The sequence below is a fragment of the Myotis nattereri genome, assembly GCF_964212035.1.
Source record: "Myotis nattereri genome assembly, chromosome: X".
Taxonomy (NCBI): Eukaryota; Metazoa; Chordata; class Mammalia; order Chiroptera; family Vespertilionidae; genus Myotis; species Myotis nattereri.
The window spans coordinates 109154113-109171495 of NC_138078.1; the positions used below are offsets into that span (position 1 = coordinate 109154113).

Here is a 17383-nt window from a genome sequence, read left to right on the forward strand (position 1 = left end):
TCAATATTATGTATTAGATTCTAAATAGACTTTTAGTCATTTTCACATGACTAATCCAATCTGTGGTCTTCCAAGTCCACCTAGTGAGGTGGGGCTGGGATTACTAGCCCTGGACTCACAGTTTAGGAAACAATGGCTCAGAGGCCAAGGATTAGAAGCCACGTCTCTAGGCTCCCAGGCCGAGGCTCTTTCCCCTAGATGGCCGTGCCCTGGTGCCCAGCAGGGCACAGTCCTTGGAACGGCCAAGGCCCCGCAAGTAGGCACGCAGCGGAGACCCGGGCCCGGGCGCGGGGGTCGGGGACCGGCAGGCGCTGGCGGGGGCGGGGGACGATGTGGTCCAGGAGGCTCTGTTTGGCCCGCGATGAGACTCAGGAGGCTCTGAGCGCGGCTGGGCCAGGTGTTGGGCGGCTGACCCTGTAGCCGCTGCGCCCCGCCCCGCCCCCACCGCGCTGGCGGCTCGGGTTACCTGCGGCCGGTGGGCGGGGCGGCCCTTCCCGTCTGCGCCGGCCCCAGCCTCCAGGGCGGCGGAGCCGGGAAGTGGGAGCCGGAGCGAAGGAGGCGGAGACTGGCGAGGCTGCCGCCGCCCGCCGGGCTCCGAGGCGAGGGGCTGCATGGAGCTGCCGGCGCGGCTCTGCGCGCTATGGGCGCTGCTCCTTTGCGCCGGCGGCGGCGGGGACGCGGTGCCCGCGGGTGAGTGTGGCCCCCCGGGCCGGGGACAGCGACCGAGGGGCGGAGGGGGGAGCGGCCGAGAGGCGGGCAAGGGCTCCGCGGCCGAGGGCCGCGACGGGAATGGTCGCCGGGGTCTGTTACTCGACGCCCAGCGATGGGCGACGGCTGTCTCCGGCGTCCGCTTCCAGGTGGGGAACCCAGGGGCGGCGGGGCTTTCCGAATCCCGGGCGGCGACGGCGGAGCGGGAGGACGAAGACTCGCCGCCGCTCTTCCCTCGCGCCGTCGGCAAGAGCCGAAGAGCCTAAAGGAGCCAGGCGCCTGGGCACCGAACCGAAACACTCTCGCGTCGTGGGGCGGCGGTTCGGGACCCGGAATGTCGCCTGGGAGTCCAGAACGGGTCGAGGGGCCTGGAGTCCGAGAACAGAGTCCGAGATCCGGGCGAGCCCGGTCCGGTGAAGGGGTGGGAGTGAATGGAACCTCTGAAGGTCCTAGTCTCTTAGAAAAAGGATGTGGGAATCACGTCCTCCTCTGGAATCTAAGAAATCCATTGGGAAACCCGGGGCAGCATCCAGGCGGATGCTTTTTTATTCTCTTTAATAACCTTTATGTTTTGGAATAATTTTTGATTTACAGAAAAGTTGCAGGGAAAGTATAGAGAGTTCGCCTATACCCCTCACGCTGTGTGGCAACTTTTATTTAACCTTCAGAATCACTGTGAAAAGTTGGGGGCCAATGACTTCCTCAGGGACAGCTCCTGGTACGAGTGGCCTTCTGGATATTTTGGAAGATAACAGTAGCTCCAAATTTGGTAGATTTTATTATCACATTGACACAAACACCACAATTTGCTTATTGTATTTTCACCTACGTGTTGTGCTTTGAAACCCAAGTTGAAATGCTGATTAGGAAACTTCGAAGTCCTCAATCGATTCAGTCAACAATGAGCAAAACAGATCAAGTCCCCTCCCTGTGGAGCTTATCTGCTATTGGAAGAGTCGGGGTGGGGGAGCGTATAAGGTATGTCAGATGGTGCTAAGTGCTATGTAGAAAAACAAAAGCGTTTGCCATTGTAAAGAGGACAGAGTGGGAAGACCTCATTGAAAAGGTGGCATTTGAGTAGAGACCTGAGCGGTTTGAAATTTGTCAGTCAGTAATTATTCAAGTGCCTGCCTTTTTTAGTACTCAGCCAGGTGCTGTACATTCACTTAGAACCTGAGTGTACAGCGTCAGCCTTGCCCCCAAGGTGCGGCTAGTTCATTTGGGGAGATCCAGTTTCCATAATTATTTGGGGAAACTGATGTCCATTGAAGGGAAGGGACTTGTTTAAGGTCACCCATCTCATTAGTCTCCTGATTTTCACAGTGCTACTCCAGCACCCTCCCTCCTACAGACTCCCTCCCACACACACCTGAAACAACAGCTGGCCTTCTAGACAATACTAGCACCCCCCCCCCCCAACTTAATCAGTTTTGTCATAGGGGTTCATTGGCAACTTGATGACTTAGAATACAGAGATTTTTTTCCCCATTAGAAATACTGATAGAATTGCATTACAAAGTGGTGAAGAAGAAAAAAAAGTCAGGGGACTTGACTTTTAGTGGTCTGACATTTCCCAGCTGTTGGACTCTGGGCTAGTCATTTCCCCTTCCTTATGCCCTGTGAACTCCATAGTTTTAAGGGCTCTTTTAGCTCTAACCTTGAGAGTTTAGAGAATGATTAGGTCACCAGCTTAGTTTATTTTGTTTAGAATTGTAGCCCACATTGTGGCATGAATTAATAACACCAACTAGCATTTATATAGTGTTTGCTCTATGCCAGGCAGTGTTTTCAGTTTTTCACTTGTACTATTTCATTTAATCTTTACACAAAACTTATACTGTAGGTGCTGGTATTAGTCCCATTTTGTATCTGAGGAAACTGCGGCACAGTGAGCCTACCAGCCTTGCTTGAACAACAGCTGGTAGAGTGGAGCCAGGCTTCCAACCCCGACAGCCTGATTTCAGAGGCCTTAACCACTGTATCAGTGCCTCTCTGTTTAGAGGTGAGGGGAGTCCTTGGCTGGGAGAGGAGCAGGGTGCCTCCCAGAGTAGCAGGGCAGGACTAGTTGGGACCCATGAAAGTATATACAGGCCACTTGTTAAAGAGTGAATGTTCGTAGCTTGGAGACTTGCTTTATAATTGCCAGGCGGTGTGTTCCAAACAATAAGTACTGTAGGCACTCAGAAGAGGGGAAACTGTGAGGGCTGGTAGTTTCATGGAAGAGGTAAAACTTGAGCTAGCCCTTCAGGATGAGTGGAATTTGAATAGGTGGAGAAATTATTCCCGTTGCGGGGGGTGGGGGGGGGTGCATAGCAAGAGCAGATGCCCTGGTGTGAGAGGTTGAGAGTGTTTTTTTTGTGCTCAGTGGAGGAGCCCGGTTTGGCAGGAGGGTGCTTCAGCAAAGTCAGTCCAAACAGAAGAGTTTCATTTGCCCTTGAAGGCCCTGAGTGGGGAGCAAAGTGGGAGAATTACACTGGAGGAGAAGCAAGCAGGGAGACTTAACTGGGTTGTAGGTGACCACTAGAAAGTTGTGTTGTGGACTCCTTCTGTCCAGGACCATGGGCCCATCAGAGCAAACCAGTGTGATTGAAATGACACAGAGAGATGTTGGTGCAAGAAAAAAATGGACAGACTGAGTTGATGAGTGAATAGATGTAAGGGAAGGAGATAGATGTCTCATATGTGATTCTTGTGATTTCCTTAACTTTTCCCCAAATACGCATGCAAAACCATCAGCTAAGCAACATGCCTTATTAGAAAGAGCATTGATCACATTAAGTCCCTCTCTCCTCTCCTTCACGCTTTGCTTTCTGAAGTAAGTGATCAGCCTCTAAGAAATGGATGCATTAGCTGCCTAAGGAAAGCTTATTAGGCAGAAGAGAGATAGGTTCTGTCTCAAAAACCATGGGCACATATCACCTCCAGAGGAAACCTAAACAGTTGTTTAGAACTTCTTTGTCTCTTGAAGGAGAAAAAGAGCAGCTAGCTAACATTTATTGAGTGCTTGCTTTGTGCCAGGCACTGTTAGGGCATTTTATCTGTATTAAGTCATTTGATCCTGCTAATAATTGTTAGGTTATGACCATGCTCGTGTTATATATGAGAAAACTGAGGCATAGAGAGGTTAAGTGACTTGGCAGTTGGTAAGCAGCAGAGCAGGCATATGAACTCAGTCTGGCTCCAGAGCCCATGTTCTTAGTCACTCCACTCCAGTGAAATTCTATGTCCTATTACCTGTGAGCTGCTGTTAGAGACCTTTACAAGAGTACGGTCTGCACTTATTTATGTAGATGTCTGGATGTATTATACACACATACACATGTATTCATATATATCCAAACATTTGGAGATTGTATTTAAAGTTTCGGTGTGTGTATATTTGTGTGTGTGTGTGTGTGTGTGTTTTAAAGTATAGGAAGTAGAAAAATCTCAGAAAAAAAGGAAGGAATCAGTGGGAAAAAATAATAGCAGATATTCACAAATAGCCTAAAATGCAAAAACAATGAGATCTGACTAAAGGACACTTCAAAACAGATGTGTGTGTGTGTGTGGGGGGGGGAGGTGGAGGAGGAATTAAATCCATTTGTGAGATTGGAAATAGTGCAGGATATTATTCTGTTAAAACACTGAGGTTAAAGAAAGACTTTAAAAGGTCTTAAATTACTTGAAAATTGCTGTCCAATGTAACTGAACCATAAATAGCTAATGTTATTATTACCAGGGCTTCAATTTTTGTGTAGGAGTGGGAGGTAGGTGGAAAGGTTGTTTCAGTTTAGTTCTGGAACCTGGAAAATAAGACAGATAATCCTAATGTAGATTATAGTCTTCAGTAGGAGCAAGTTTTTATTAGAGGCTCTATATCTGACAAATGATTTGTCTTCAAAAACATCATTGGCCCTATCTGGTTTGGCTCAGTGGATAGAGCGTTGGCCTGCAGACGGAAGGGTCCCGGGTTTCATTCTGGTCAAGGACACATGCCCAGGTTGTGGGCTTGATCCCCAGTAGGGGGCGTGCAGGAGGCAGCTGATTAATGATTCCCTTTCTGAAATAAAAGTAAAAACAAACAAACATCATTGATGTGATGTTAGAAGAGCCAAAACGGAATAGCTGTACACTCTTGTAGTCACTTAAAATCCTGTTGCTTGAGCCATTGGTGCTCTCTGGCACTAGCTGGGTTAGAATGAAGTGCAATAGGAATTCCCTGTTTCCACAAGGCCTAGCCTGCTGTGGGCTGCTCCTCCCCACATTTGGGCCTCTGGTCTACCTTGCTGAAAGTTTAATGTAGTAGAGTCAGGAAAGAGGGAATAAATATTGAGAGTCAAGGGCCTTTTTGGCTGCGATGTATTAAACTGACTGTTGGGGGAAATCCCAACTACGTAGTGCCTGTCGGGTTGATATTTTTGGGACACATGGAATTTTTTTGTTCAGTTTAAAGAGAAAAGTAATGCTATAAGTATTGCAGATTATGTAAGAGGCCCAGTGCACTCCACAGTGTCAGCATAGGGTATAAAATATAACTCTATAGATTGATAAATTAATATAACTGTAGTTCTTAAGTAATTAATGATTATTTGCCACTTTAGAGATAATTTGGGGGATTGTTTTAAAAATGAGTTTAATAAACTTTATTTTGGAGTAATTTTTGATTTACAGAAAGGTTGCGAAGGTACGACAGAGCATTCCTGTACACCCCTCACCCAGTATCTGGGCTGATGATTTTGGTAGTCCTGGCCTCAGGGAAAGTTCTCAAGGAAGTTTGAAATTATGTACTCCTGCCCCTATGTATTTCCCTGTATTTGGCAGAAGTAGTAAAACTCCTTTCCCTCATCTTAGAGCAGTGATGGCGAACCTTTTGAGCTCGGCGTGTCAGCATTTTGAAAAACCCTAACTTAACTCTGGTGCCGTGTCACATATAGAAATTTTTTGATATTTGCAAGCATAGTAAAACAAAGACTTATATTTTTGATATTTATTTTATATATTTAAATGCCATTTAACAAAGAAAAATCAACCAAAAAAATGAGTTTGCGTGTCACCTCTGACACGCGTGTCATAGGTTTGCCATCACTGTCGTAGAGCTTCGTCCAAAATAATAGTAAATATTTGGTGTGGAGGCTTTCTCCAAATTAAACACATTTTTAAGATACTTTTACTGGTTCACAGTTTCTCCTCTTTTATTCCCTCTTCAGATTAGCTAAAGGTACAGTTCCAGCTGTTTAGTGTCAGAACTCAAGGGAAGAGCAAGTGCTGTTAAATCTCTCAGTACTTCTCTGGCAGAGTTATAAATAATTGCCAGATCATGTTAGCAAGCAGACTAGACGCTTAAGCTCACTGGTAGAACTGCTGAGATGGAAGTGACTGTATTGAGAGAGACGTGGATCCCAAGTGTGGGGAACCCCAAATTCCTGCAGGAGGAAAACTTAGAAATTTAAGAATATATTTTTCTCTGTATAGCAAGTAGTTAAGAACGTGACCTTGGAGCCACATGAACATCTGGGTTTGCACCCAGCTCTGTCATTCACTAGCCTTAGGACATGAGACAAGTGACTCAACTTCTCTGCACCTTAGTTGCCTCATCTTTAAGAACAGGCTGATAGTCCCCGTCTTTCTTATAAGGTTGTTGTGAGGATTCAATGGGTGAATATGCGTAGAGTACTTAGAACAGTGCCGGTCTCAATAAATGTTAGATATTTCTACTCAGCTTTTTAAAATACAATTTTATTGATTTCAAAGAGAGAGGGAGAGAAAGATAGAAATATCAATGATGAGGAGAAGTCATTGATTGGCTGCCTCCTGCATGCCCCACCCTGAGGATGGAGCCCACAACTTGGGCATGTGCCCTGACCAGGAATTAAACCTTGAACTCCTGGTTCATAGATTGATACTCAACCACTGGGCTCTGCTCATTTTTCTTATTCTTGACTTCTAGGACTTGGAGGAATGAATTAAATGAATCACCCCAAACAGTGGCTGATATTGATAAATTTATTTATTATGATTGATTTGAACAGAAACTCAGCCACCAGTGACGAATTTGAGTGTTTCAATTGAAAACCTCTGCACAGTAAAATGGACATGGAATCCTCCGGAGGGAGCCAGCCCGAATTGTAGTCTGCGGTATTTTAGTCATTTCGGCAACAAGCAGGATAAGGTAAGTTTTCTGGAACATATGGCATTAAATGAGGTAAAATGAACACTATGAATTGGAGCCAAGAATAAGCCCAATTCTAATCTTACTTCAAGGTGGGAATTTGATTTTGGGCTATGTCTAAATTTTAACTGATAACATTACAGAAACAACTGTTGAGGAAATTGAACGTATGAAATGATTTGCTAATTACTTGATAAATACAATTGAGATTCTCTGATAGGAAATAGTAGATATCTTTATTAGGCACTCACTAAATAAATATGTTAAAATTGGTTCCTGCCTAAAGCCTTGTACAGTAGGTCCTCGGACTACGTCAGAGATCCGTTCCTACAACACGATGTAACTCATTTTCGCCGTAAATTGGAACCCACCTACATAAGCACCTACGTCACTCACATGGAGCACATACACAGCAGTAATGAAGTGAAACAGTAAAAAAATTTAAAAGAAAGAGAACAATTCCTGACCTTAACTTGTGGTAAATAAATAATAAAAAACATAAAGCACATATGTACATATGTCGAAATGACGGAACTTTTTTTTTTAATAAATAAATGGGAGATGGTGACGTAACCACGAAATAACGTACGTCGAGTCCGACGTAACCTGAGGACTGTCTGTATCTATATAATACTTTCAATTTCTCAGGGAATTTGCACATTCACCACCTTGTTAATCACATGCATGGATAGTTAAGCAAGAACTATGTGATGCAAAGCAAAGTGCTGTATGGCAAGCAAAAACAAATAAGATGTCCCTGGCAGGTAGGGTTGACCAGAAGGTTTCCTGATGTCTGAAGAAAACGGGAACTGTCAGCCTTTCCAGTCAGGTGTAGTTGACTGACTCAAGTGAATTTTTGTTAACAAGATTGGTTCTTTATGATAATCTTATTCAGCGGAATTTTCTCTTGGGCTTTATTGCTTTGTAGCCCCTTCTAATTGATAGGTTCTTCAAAGTGTCATATCATCTGTTCAAAGCTGTTTTATATCTTTATACCTTCTTTCAGTGGGGGTGTGAGAGGATGTTTAGGGTTGACTTTGTCCAGGATTTTGAGGCCAAATGAGAAATTGTTATTAGTGACAGTACTTTGGAGCTGTGAATTGTGAAATCACCAGTTCAAGCAGTTAGGTGGCAGGACAAGGCTAGGTGCTAGCTGATGTGCCACTTTTAAGGAGCTCAGTGGCCTGGGGGTAAATTACTTAAATTTAAAAGGCCTCTCTGAGCCTCAGTTTCTTTGTGTATAAAGTGTGGCTCTACTCACTTCCCTGGTTTTGCTGGGACAAGGAAAATATTGTATGTGAAGGCTTAAGAAAGTGAGGAAGTAACAGGTTCTTTCTCTGGAGGGAAATGTGCTAATCTGCCTCCTTCAACCTTTTCTTGCTGAGGTGTTAAGGTTTAGGTGTTAATTGAGGCTAGTCAAATGTATTTGCATTTTCTAAGAGGTCCTCTAAATGCGGAAGCCTGTAATATTCCTAGCAGTGAAACTTGAGTAGAGTTCTGCTTTTCACAATGTTGGCTTCCTCTTGTTCCTAAGGAGGGGCTTTAGGCATTGGGAGTCTTTGTAGCAATTTCTGGTAGTTCAATCTTGAGAAATTCCAGAAAAGACCCCTAAGCCTCCCCTAAGTATCTAATTGAAATCCTGAGAGGTCACTTTTTTTCTAACTGTTCCCTACTCGTTAGCCTGTTAACCATGTTCAAAGATTGATCAGGTGGGGTTAATCCCTAGTATACTTACAGGAATTTAAACTTAAAAGTAACTTGAGGAGGCAGTGGAATCAGAATTGGATTCGAAATTTTATCTTTTCCCCTTTCAAGCTGTGTGATCTTGGGCAAGTCACTTAACCTCTCTGAGCCTCCAGTTCCTTGTTTGTAAAAGGCTGGTGGGGGAATGAGCTAATAATTGTACAGTTGACCCTTGAACAACATGATTTTGAACTGTACAGGTTCACTTATATGTAGATTTTTAAAAAATAAATACAGTCAACACTTAGTATGTACCTGGTTCGAATCTGTGAGTTCAACCAACTGTGGATCAAAAACAGTATTTCTGCATTCCCAATCACTGTTTCCCAGCTGCTGTTTCCCAACCCTCAGATCAGAAATACTGTTTCAACCTGTGATTGGTTGAATATGTGTATTCAAAGGGCCCACTGTAGACCAGAATTTATGTGAGGATTATGAGGATTTTAGACTGCTAGAGGGGATGTTGGTACCCCACCCCAAGTTGTTCAAGGGTCAACTATACCTACTTCATATGAAGGGCATGTGTATTAAAAGGAGATGATATTTGTGGGCCTTGGCAAGGTACCTCAGTTGGTTAGAGCATTGTCCTGATGTGCCAAGGTTGTGGGTTTGATCCCCAGTCAGGTCACATACAGGAATCAACCAGTGAATGCATGAGTGGGTGGAGCAGCAGATCAATGTCTCCCTCCCTTCCCTGTCTCTCTCAAATCAATCTATCCTATATAATAAAAGAGAAACATGTAAATTGACCATCCCTTTGCCACACTCACCAGCCAATCAGTGAATATGCAAATTAACCTGACAAAGATGGCAGGTTAATTTGCATACACAGGCCCCAGGTGGAGAGCAGAGCGGGAGAGCTGGCAGCTTGGGGGGACGTGGCTCCCTCGGTTGCTCCCCCAAGCAGCTGGGCAGAGAGCAGAGCAGGAGAGCCGGAGGCTTGGGAGGATGTGGCAGAGTGGGAGGCCATGGAACAGAGACACAGCAGGAAGGGGAAACCTAGAGCACGGGGAGCACCGGGAATTTTGGGAATAGTACTTCTGGTAGCAGCCCCAGGACCAGAAGCAGAAGCCCAGAGCATGGGGAGCACCAGGAATGCTGGAAATCGTAGTTCTGATGGTAGACGGATCTCCTAGACCAATGGTTCTCAACCTGTGGGTCATGACCCCTTTGGTGGTCGAACGACCCTTTCCCAGGGGTCACCTAAGACCATCCTGCATATCAGATATTTACATTATGATTCATAACAGTAGCAACATTACAGTTATGAAGTAGCAACGAAAATAATTTTATGGTTGGGTCACAACATGAGGAACTGTATTCAAAGGGCCAGAAGGTTGAGAACCACTGCAGCAAAGTGAGCCTGGAGCAAGTTACTGTTGCGGTGGGGGATGGAGGGAAAGCAAAGGTGAGAGACATAAGTAAAATCAGAGTGTCTAGGAAAAATTAAATGGAGGATATCCTAAAACTTCCAGGAAATCTCCACCAATGAAGCAAAGAAAAAAAATGCCTCTCTTATTCTGTGAGCAACAAACCAAACTGGGTTGGGGGTCTCAGACAATTCGCTCATATGGTTGCAAAGACAAACAGAAACACCCGGATTGGAGAGGGCTCCCCTGAGGGCTCCCAGATTGGAGAGGGTGCAGGTCGGGCTAAGGGACCCACCCCCAGTGCACGAGTCTTTATGCATCAGGCCCCTAGTCTATAATAATAAAAGCATAATATGCTAATTAGACCAGACACCCTTCTGGACGTCCTTCCAGACAACCTTCCAGATGAAGCTGGGGCTGCGAGAGAAGCCCAGGTCCCAGGTGCCTGCCAGCGGCCGGAGGGAAGCCAGTGCTGGCAGCCAGGGGAAGAAAGGCCTACTCTTGCATGAATTTCGTGCATTGGGCCTCTAGTATATATATATAAAAGCCTAAGCGACTGTTAATGACCAGTCGACCAGTTGGCCAGTGGCTATGACACACACTGACTACCAGGGGGCAGATGCTCAATGCAGGAGCTGCCCCTGATGGTCAGTGCGTTCCCACAGCTAACCTCCCACGGTCTCTCCCCCAGCTGGCTGGCCCTGATGGCCCTGATAGGGACTGGGCGAGATGGCCCCAATTGGCCCCAATTGCCAGCCAGGCCGAGGGACCCCATCCGTGCACAAATTCACGCACCGGGTCTCTAGTAAATAAATAAAAAAGAAAAGAAGATGATGCTTTTAATGCACCTGGCTACAGAGTTAGTGCTCAGTAATTGTTAGCTTTTATCATTATTACTATTGTTAGGTTGAACCATAAGCAATTATCACTTTTATGGTGCAACCTAATATTAGTATTTGATCTTGTTCCTCCCATTTTGCCCCTGAAGAGACCAAATAGAGACCATAAAGGGTGACCTCTGCATAAAGTAATGTATTTCAGCTATTTGACAGCATTGGTGGCTATCAATCCCAAATTTGTGATAAATGGATTATGTCTTCAGTTAGTGCTGGGGGATTTCCTGTCTGGATCTTTTGAAGGTTACAGTCTTGAGGCTGAGAATGAATGGTGGGAGTAATTTTCCTTTCCTCTTTCTGTCCTTTGGTCCCAGCATTAACATTATCAGACAAAACTAGGGTACATACATCCTTTGAAGCATAATGAAGAAGTGGTATTATGATAGTTTGTACATGTTAAGGGGCTGATGTGACTGTCCAAAGTTCTCAAATTGCTAAATGAGATAAACCCTTGAGGTCATTTTTAGTCTTCAGATTGGAGGACCATTAAGATGAATGAAGGGGCCCTAACTAGTTTGGCCGTGTGTTAGTTTGGGATAGAGTGTTGACCTATGGACTGAAGGGTCCTGGGTTTGATTCCAGTCAAGGGCATGTACCTTGGTTGTGGGCACATCCCCAGTAGGAGGTGTGCAGGAGGCAGCTGATCGATGTTTCTCTCTCATCGATGTTTGTAACTCTCTATCCCTCTCCCTTTCTCTCTGTAAAAAAATCAATAAAACCCTATCTAATAAAAGACAAAAAGGGTAATTAACTGTACCTCCGCTATGCTTCCCATTGGCTAATCAGGGCGATATGCAAATTAACTGCCAAGAAAGGTGGAGGTTAACGCCAACAAAGATGGTGGTTAATTTGCATAGGTAGGCTCAATGATGGGAGGCGAAAGGGGAAGGATGGAAGAACCATGATCAGAAACCCAGGTGGAAGGCCAGAGCCAGGTGGCAGGGTAAAGGCGGCCCCCAGGGCCGCCTTTGCCCTGCCCCCCACCCTGGATCTGAGAACTGGGGCAAAGGCCTGCCCCCCAGCTGGTGATCTGAGAAGCCAGGCAGGGCAGGGAAGAGGCTGCTAGCATCTGCCTCTTCCCTGCCCCCCACCCCGGCGGTGATCCATGACCCCTCAAGGCAGGGAGGGACCCAGAACATGCGGAAGCCATCCTGCCTGGCTGTGGGGGACCCAATCATGTCCCTGGCGACGAGGCAGGGAGGGACCCAGAACACACGGAAGCCGTCCTGCCTGGCTGCGGGGACCCGATGGCATCCCCGGCAGCGAGGCAGGGAGGGACCCAGAACATGCGGAAGCCGGGTCTTCTTTTTTTTTTTTTAGATTGTGTAATTATTTATTACAAATAAACGGTGGTTTCACATCTGTCAAAAACAGGTCCTGTTTTTACATGTGTGTGCAGGTTCTGATGTACAAGAAAGGGTCATGTGCTTAGTTCATCCATGCAAAGCTCACAGGTACATCACTAAATACTTTAAAAATAGAAGGATCTCCTTTTGAACCAATCTGTTTAGATTCAGGATTAGTAAAACAGTATGGAACTAATGAAATACAGTGATAGGAATTAGGAAGTATGACATTGATGGTTCTGGGCATGTGAAGGGTGAGGGACAGAAGGGTACACACGGTCTTCCCTTCAGTTCTGCTGGAGGGCCAGAGCTGCTCCATGCCCAGAGGAGGTGGGTGTGGTCAGTGGCTCTGTTACAGAACTTCTTGCCAAGCAGAGACCTTACCCGACCCACAGGAACCTTTTTACTCCAGAAAACAGAAACAGCCAGTTCCCAATGTGCATGGGAAAACCAGTGTCCCCTCCTGTGCACGGCGTCCTGATGGGGTGACGGGGGAGGTGGGTGAGGGGAGCAGTGCAGAGTTGTTAGGCAGCTGGAGTGGGGGTGGAGAGGCCATGAAATGTCCACAGTCCTGGCTGTGCCCACGGCCTGGGCGGCTCCTCCAGGCCCTGGCTGAGGGATTAGGGCTGATTCTCTCAGGAAGGGAATATTCCATGGGTGAAAGATTTACAGGCTCAGGGTGGGCCGTGTGTTAGTTTGGGGCAAATCCCTCAGCATTCCTGCTGCCAAGCCCTCAAAGGAATGAGGCAGAGGCACCCCTCACCCCCAAGACCCCTTCATGGACATTTTAGCATCTACGTGATTTTTAATCCCTTCAGGGAGACTTTCTATCCTGCAGTCCCATCCCACCCCACTGTTGCTGTTTGTCGGCCAGCTGGGTCAAGCATCAAGGGGAAGGGGGGTTTATACTCACTGAAAGACTACTGATCCTACCCGGAAACCAACCTGTTTACTGTACTGTTGTAAATATCATACCCTTTATATCCTGTATGTTGGCTTCTTTTAAATAAAGTGAAATGTCTTAGAAGAAAAAAAAAGGCAAGGCAGGGCGGGACCCAGAAGACCCATATGGGGAGTGCCACTCAGCCAGAAGCTGGCTCATGGCTGGCCAGCGCAGTGGTGGTGGCAGGAGCCTCTCCCACCTCTGTGGCAGCACTAAGAATGTCCAAGTAACGGTTTAGACCTGATCCCTTGGGGGCCTAAGCCTTTAGTTGGACATCCCCTGAGGGCTCTCTGGCTGCCAGAAGGATGTCTGACTGCAAGGTTAGGCCTGATCCGCCGGGGAGTGGGCCTAAGTTGACAGGTGGACATCTCCCAAGGGGTCCTGGACTGTGACTGGGCGCAGGCCAGGCTGAGGGGACCCTCCCCCCCCCCCCGAGTGCACAAATTTTTGTGCACCGGGTCTCTAGTATATATATTTAAAAAAGATGAATCAAGGGTTTATAATGATTCTTTTAAAAATTAGCTTAAGTGGCTCTCCCCACCACTGTTTTAACAATCTAATAGTTTCCCAATCTGGCAAGTGAAAGAAGGATCTGGCATCAGATTTTAGATAGTATCTTTCACCACCAAGAGATAGACAAGTCTCACCAGGTGAATAAATTAAAAGATTGTTGTTCTGTCCAGGCATCCAGAGAGGCAGAGCTGAAACTGATATCCCTTTCGTTCTTAGAAAGGAATCTGCAACTGGGAAAGTTTTGACCCAGCCAAAGTTTTGACCCAGCCAAATTTTTGACATTGGTCCTAATGGGAGGGATCAGTTCAGGACTCTTGCCTTGATTTTTGATAAAATTTTTCAAAGAAGGCCAGATTATTTGAAGGGTGGAGCATAATGTCATACAGCAGCTAGCTACCAGTGGAATGAGTCACCATAGCTGAAAGTCACATGGGAGCCATCTCACATACCTCATCCAGATCTGCTGGGAGGGCTTGAGTTCCTTGCCAAGAAGTGTGCTTGATCTGGCGATCATTGACAATGTGGGTTCCTACTTTATTTATGCCAATCTAATATTATTTACCTTGAGCTTTGAAAGATATTTTAAAAAATGATTCTATCCCCCCGCACACACCATCTCTTTTCTAAGTCCTTTTATTATTCCTATGCCCAAAACATAAGGTTTAAATTTAGGTACTAAAGTATTTTTCCAATTAAAAATTTCATTATAATAAAAATATTTGTGTAATAAAACTCCTCAGCCCTCTCCCTGAAACAATATCTAATGTAATAAGAGAACTGAGATTTTCCCATGATGATTCTAATTTATGGCATTTGACTGCACATTTTTCCCCTGGTGTCTTCAAAGGGCAAATGCAGCTTCCAAATAAGAATTATCAAGGATCCTTGGGTCACGGTGGCTCCTTCAGGGCTATACAAGAGGTCCTGGAATAATATTGTTTTGTTCAACATCTTTTTGTTATAACATTGATAGGATGCCATAGGAACTCAACTCTTTTATATCAATTAGCTTGTGGTAAAACTAGCTTCATTATACATCATTGTCGTTTCACTTAAAGTCTCAGAACCTACTGATGGCATTAATGAGGACTTAGTGTGTAAGACTTGTGCTTATGAAAATTGTGAGCTTGGTGAAATTTGCATTTGGACCTTTCCGACCATCATTACCAGCATTCTGGGGCTGGCTTTCTGCTTCACAGGCTGAGAAACTTCATTTCCTCAGCACACATTCACCTCTCAAGGGCCATCTCCTTACTTTGCCATGAAAACTATAAAAGTGAAATATTCTAGAAAGCCTTCTGTTGGCCTCACTGGTGTGTTCCATCTCCGTTGTCAGCAACTGTATGGAAAGCCAAATGATAAGTGGGCTTCTTGGCTAGGAATTAGTTGTGAAAATTTACTTCACGAAGAATAACAGGAGGCCCCACTGAGGGTAGGCATAGCTTTGCTGGTAGAACAGAAATACTCAATGTCCATGGAGCTAACTCACCCTTTCTTGTCTCCGAGCCAGAATTTTGCTAACAGACATTTCTTTTTATTTTCTTCCAGGGCTGACCAACTAACTCCCTTTTCAGAGGGCTGTCTTGCCCGGGCGTAAAAGCTGTTCAGTCTCTATAAATTGATTTTCTTTTGTCTTTGCTATTCATGAATTCTTGATTTGTTAGCTACCTCTCAGATGGCATCCTTTATGTCCTGGTTTTGGGAGTATCTCATATTTGCCCTCATGTTCACTTGGCAGCAGGCATGTGAAATGGAAGAGTAGAGCCTTAGGGTGGAAAATAGAGTCAGCTGTGATCCGTTTCCCCCTCCGTGGCCGTCAGCACGTATATACAAGGAAATGCTATCTTCAACTTGAGTCAGAAACTATTGCAAAACAGGAAACTCCTTGCAGCTCTGATTCAAAGCAACTCCATTTTTAATAATTCTAACTCCGTCACCTTGGGAGATATTTTCCTGAGGAACCCTTTAATCTCATTATTCTAAATGATAATAGCTAGATTTGTGATTTATGTCTGTATGCTATCTTTAAGTTGGCTTTCTGTGGTTTCACAAAACTTATCTACTTTTTAGAATAAGAGTGTGGTATACTCAGTGCATATATCAACTGTTAAAATTTCTATGGGTATGTAAGATAGTAAAAATGGTCAAACAGTATAGAAAGATGTTTAATGAAAAATCTCTCTTTGGCCCTGAGGCCCCCTTTCTTTACTTCTTCTCCTCAGATGTGACCAGGATGACTAAGAAATCCTTTTTACCTTGATCTTGATGGCATACTGCATCTGCTTGGAATGGAATTTTGATAATATTATTGCATTTTCCATAGAATTGTTTTTAGACAGTTGATGTTTTAGTATGGTAGGATTTATAGGTAAATGTCATAATGTTTATACATTTAAAACATGGGAAATTGTCTTTTATCTATAACAGGGTTTCTTAATGCCAACACCACTAACATTTGGCCCAGGATAATTCTTGTTATAGGGGGAAGGGAAGGCTGTCCAGTGCATTGTGGGATGTTTAGCAGTATCCTTGGCCTCTACCCACTAAATTCCAGTAGCAAGTCCCTTCAAGTCATGACAACTGAAAGTGTTCTTAGACAATTCCAAAGGCCACCCGGGGTTAGGGGGATGGAGAAAATCACCCCAAGTCGAGATGACTTATCTATACCATTGGATAACTTTCCATTTTTTTATACATCTGGGCATGCTAATGTTTTATTATGTAAGTGTATTTCTGTATGTTTGCTGTAGCACTGCCTATTTTTATTTCCTAACCTTAGAAAATTGCTCCAGAAACTCATCGTTCAAAAGAAGTGGCCCTGAACGAGAGGATTTGTCTGCAAGTGGGGTCCCAGTGTAGCACCAATGAAAGTGACAATCCTAGCATTTTGGTGGAAAAGTGCACCTCACCCCCTGAAGGTAACAACTGAAAGCAGTTTCTCTTGGTATATAGAGAATAATCCAAATTATCCATATGCTTATTTTCAGTGTCCATTAATTCATTCAGTTACAAACATTTGCTGAATGTAATAAGTTCCAAGCACTTTTACTAGGTACTAGCAACACAGTGATCAATATGAGGACGTCCCTGCCTTTGAGGTGCTCACCAACACCTTGAATAACAATGCTCAAGAGTTATGTAGTACTTAATAATTTGGAAAATTACACACACACTTTTCTTTTATTAAAATATATTTTTATTGATTTCAGAGAGGAAGGGAAAGGGAGAGAGAGAGAGCAAAACATCAATGATGAGAGAGAATCATTGATCGACTGCCTCCTGCACTCCCAACACTGGGGATCGAGCCCGTAATCCAGGCAGGTGCCCTTCACCAGAATCAAACCTGGTACCCTTCAGTCTGCAGGCCGACGCTCTATCCACTGAGCCAAACCAGTGAGGGCCACACACACACTTTTCATCAAACCTCATAAGCTTGTCTTGTGAAGTAAGCTAGGCACATATTATTATTATTATCCTTTTCATTTTATGAGGGACCTGAGTGAGTTGCTGTAGGTCTTTAGATTCCAGATCCAGTGCTTTAAAAACACACAAAATATGTACTACCTTCCTCATTATATAGAGAGATTAGTTTGATATACAGGATATATTTGGCCAAAGATGTTAAAAAGGCAAACGAACTGCTGCCCTGGCTCCAATTCACGATTAGCCATAGGAAAAGCTGTCAAGTAGTCAGATTGTCCCCCACCTGCCTT

At 44.9% G+C, this 17383-nt stretch overlaps 1 protein-coding gene across 1 annotated transcript in view; it reads left to right on the forward strand.

Annotated features, from left to right (window-relative positions):
* Positions 1-386: 386 nt before the first annotated feature.
* Positions 387-17383, forward strand: part of IL13RA1 (interleukin 13 receptor subunit alpha 1) — a 61987-nt gene continuing 44990 nt past the window's right edge. Inside the window, exons 1-3 of the mRNA XM_081115035.1 lie at positions 387-690; positions 6720-6859; positions 16450-16588. Of these exons, the coding sequence (XP_080971161.1) occupies positions 612-690; positions 6720-6859; positions 16450-16588 (358 nt within the window). The 5' untranslated portion in view covers positions 387-611. The remainder of the gene's footprint in view (positions 691-6719; positions 6860-16449; positions 16589-17383) is intronic.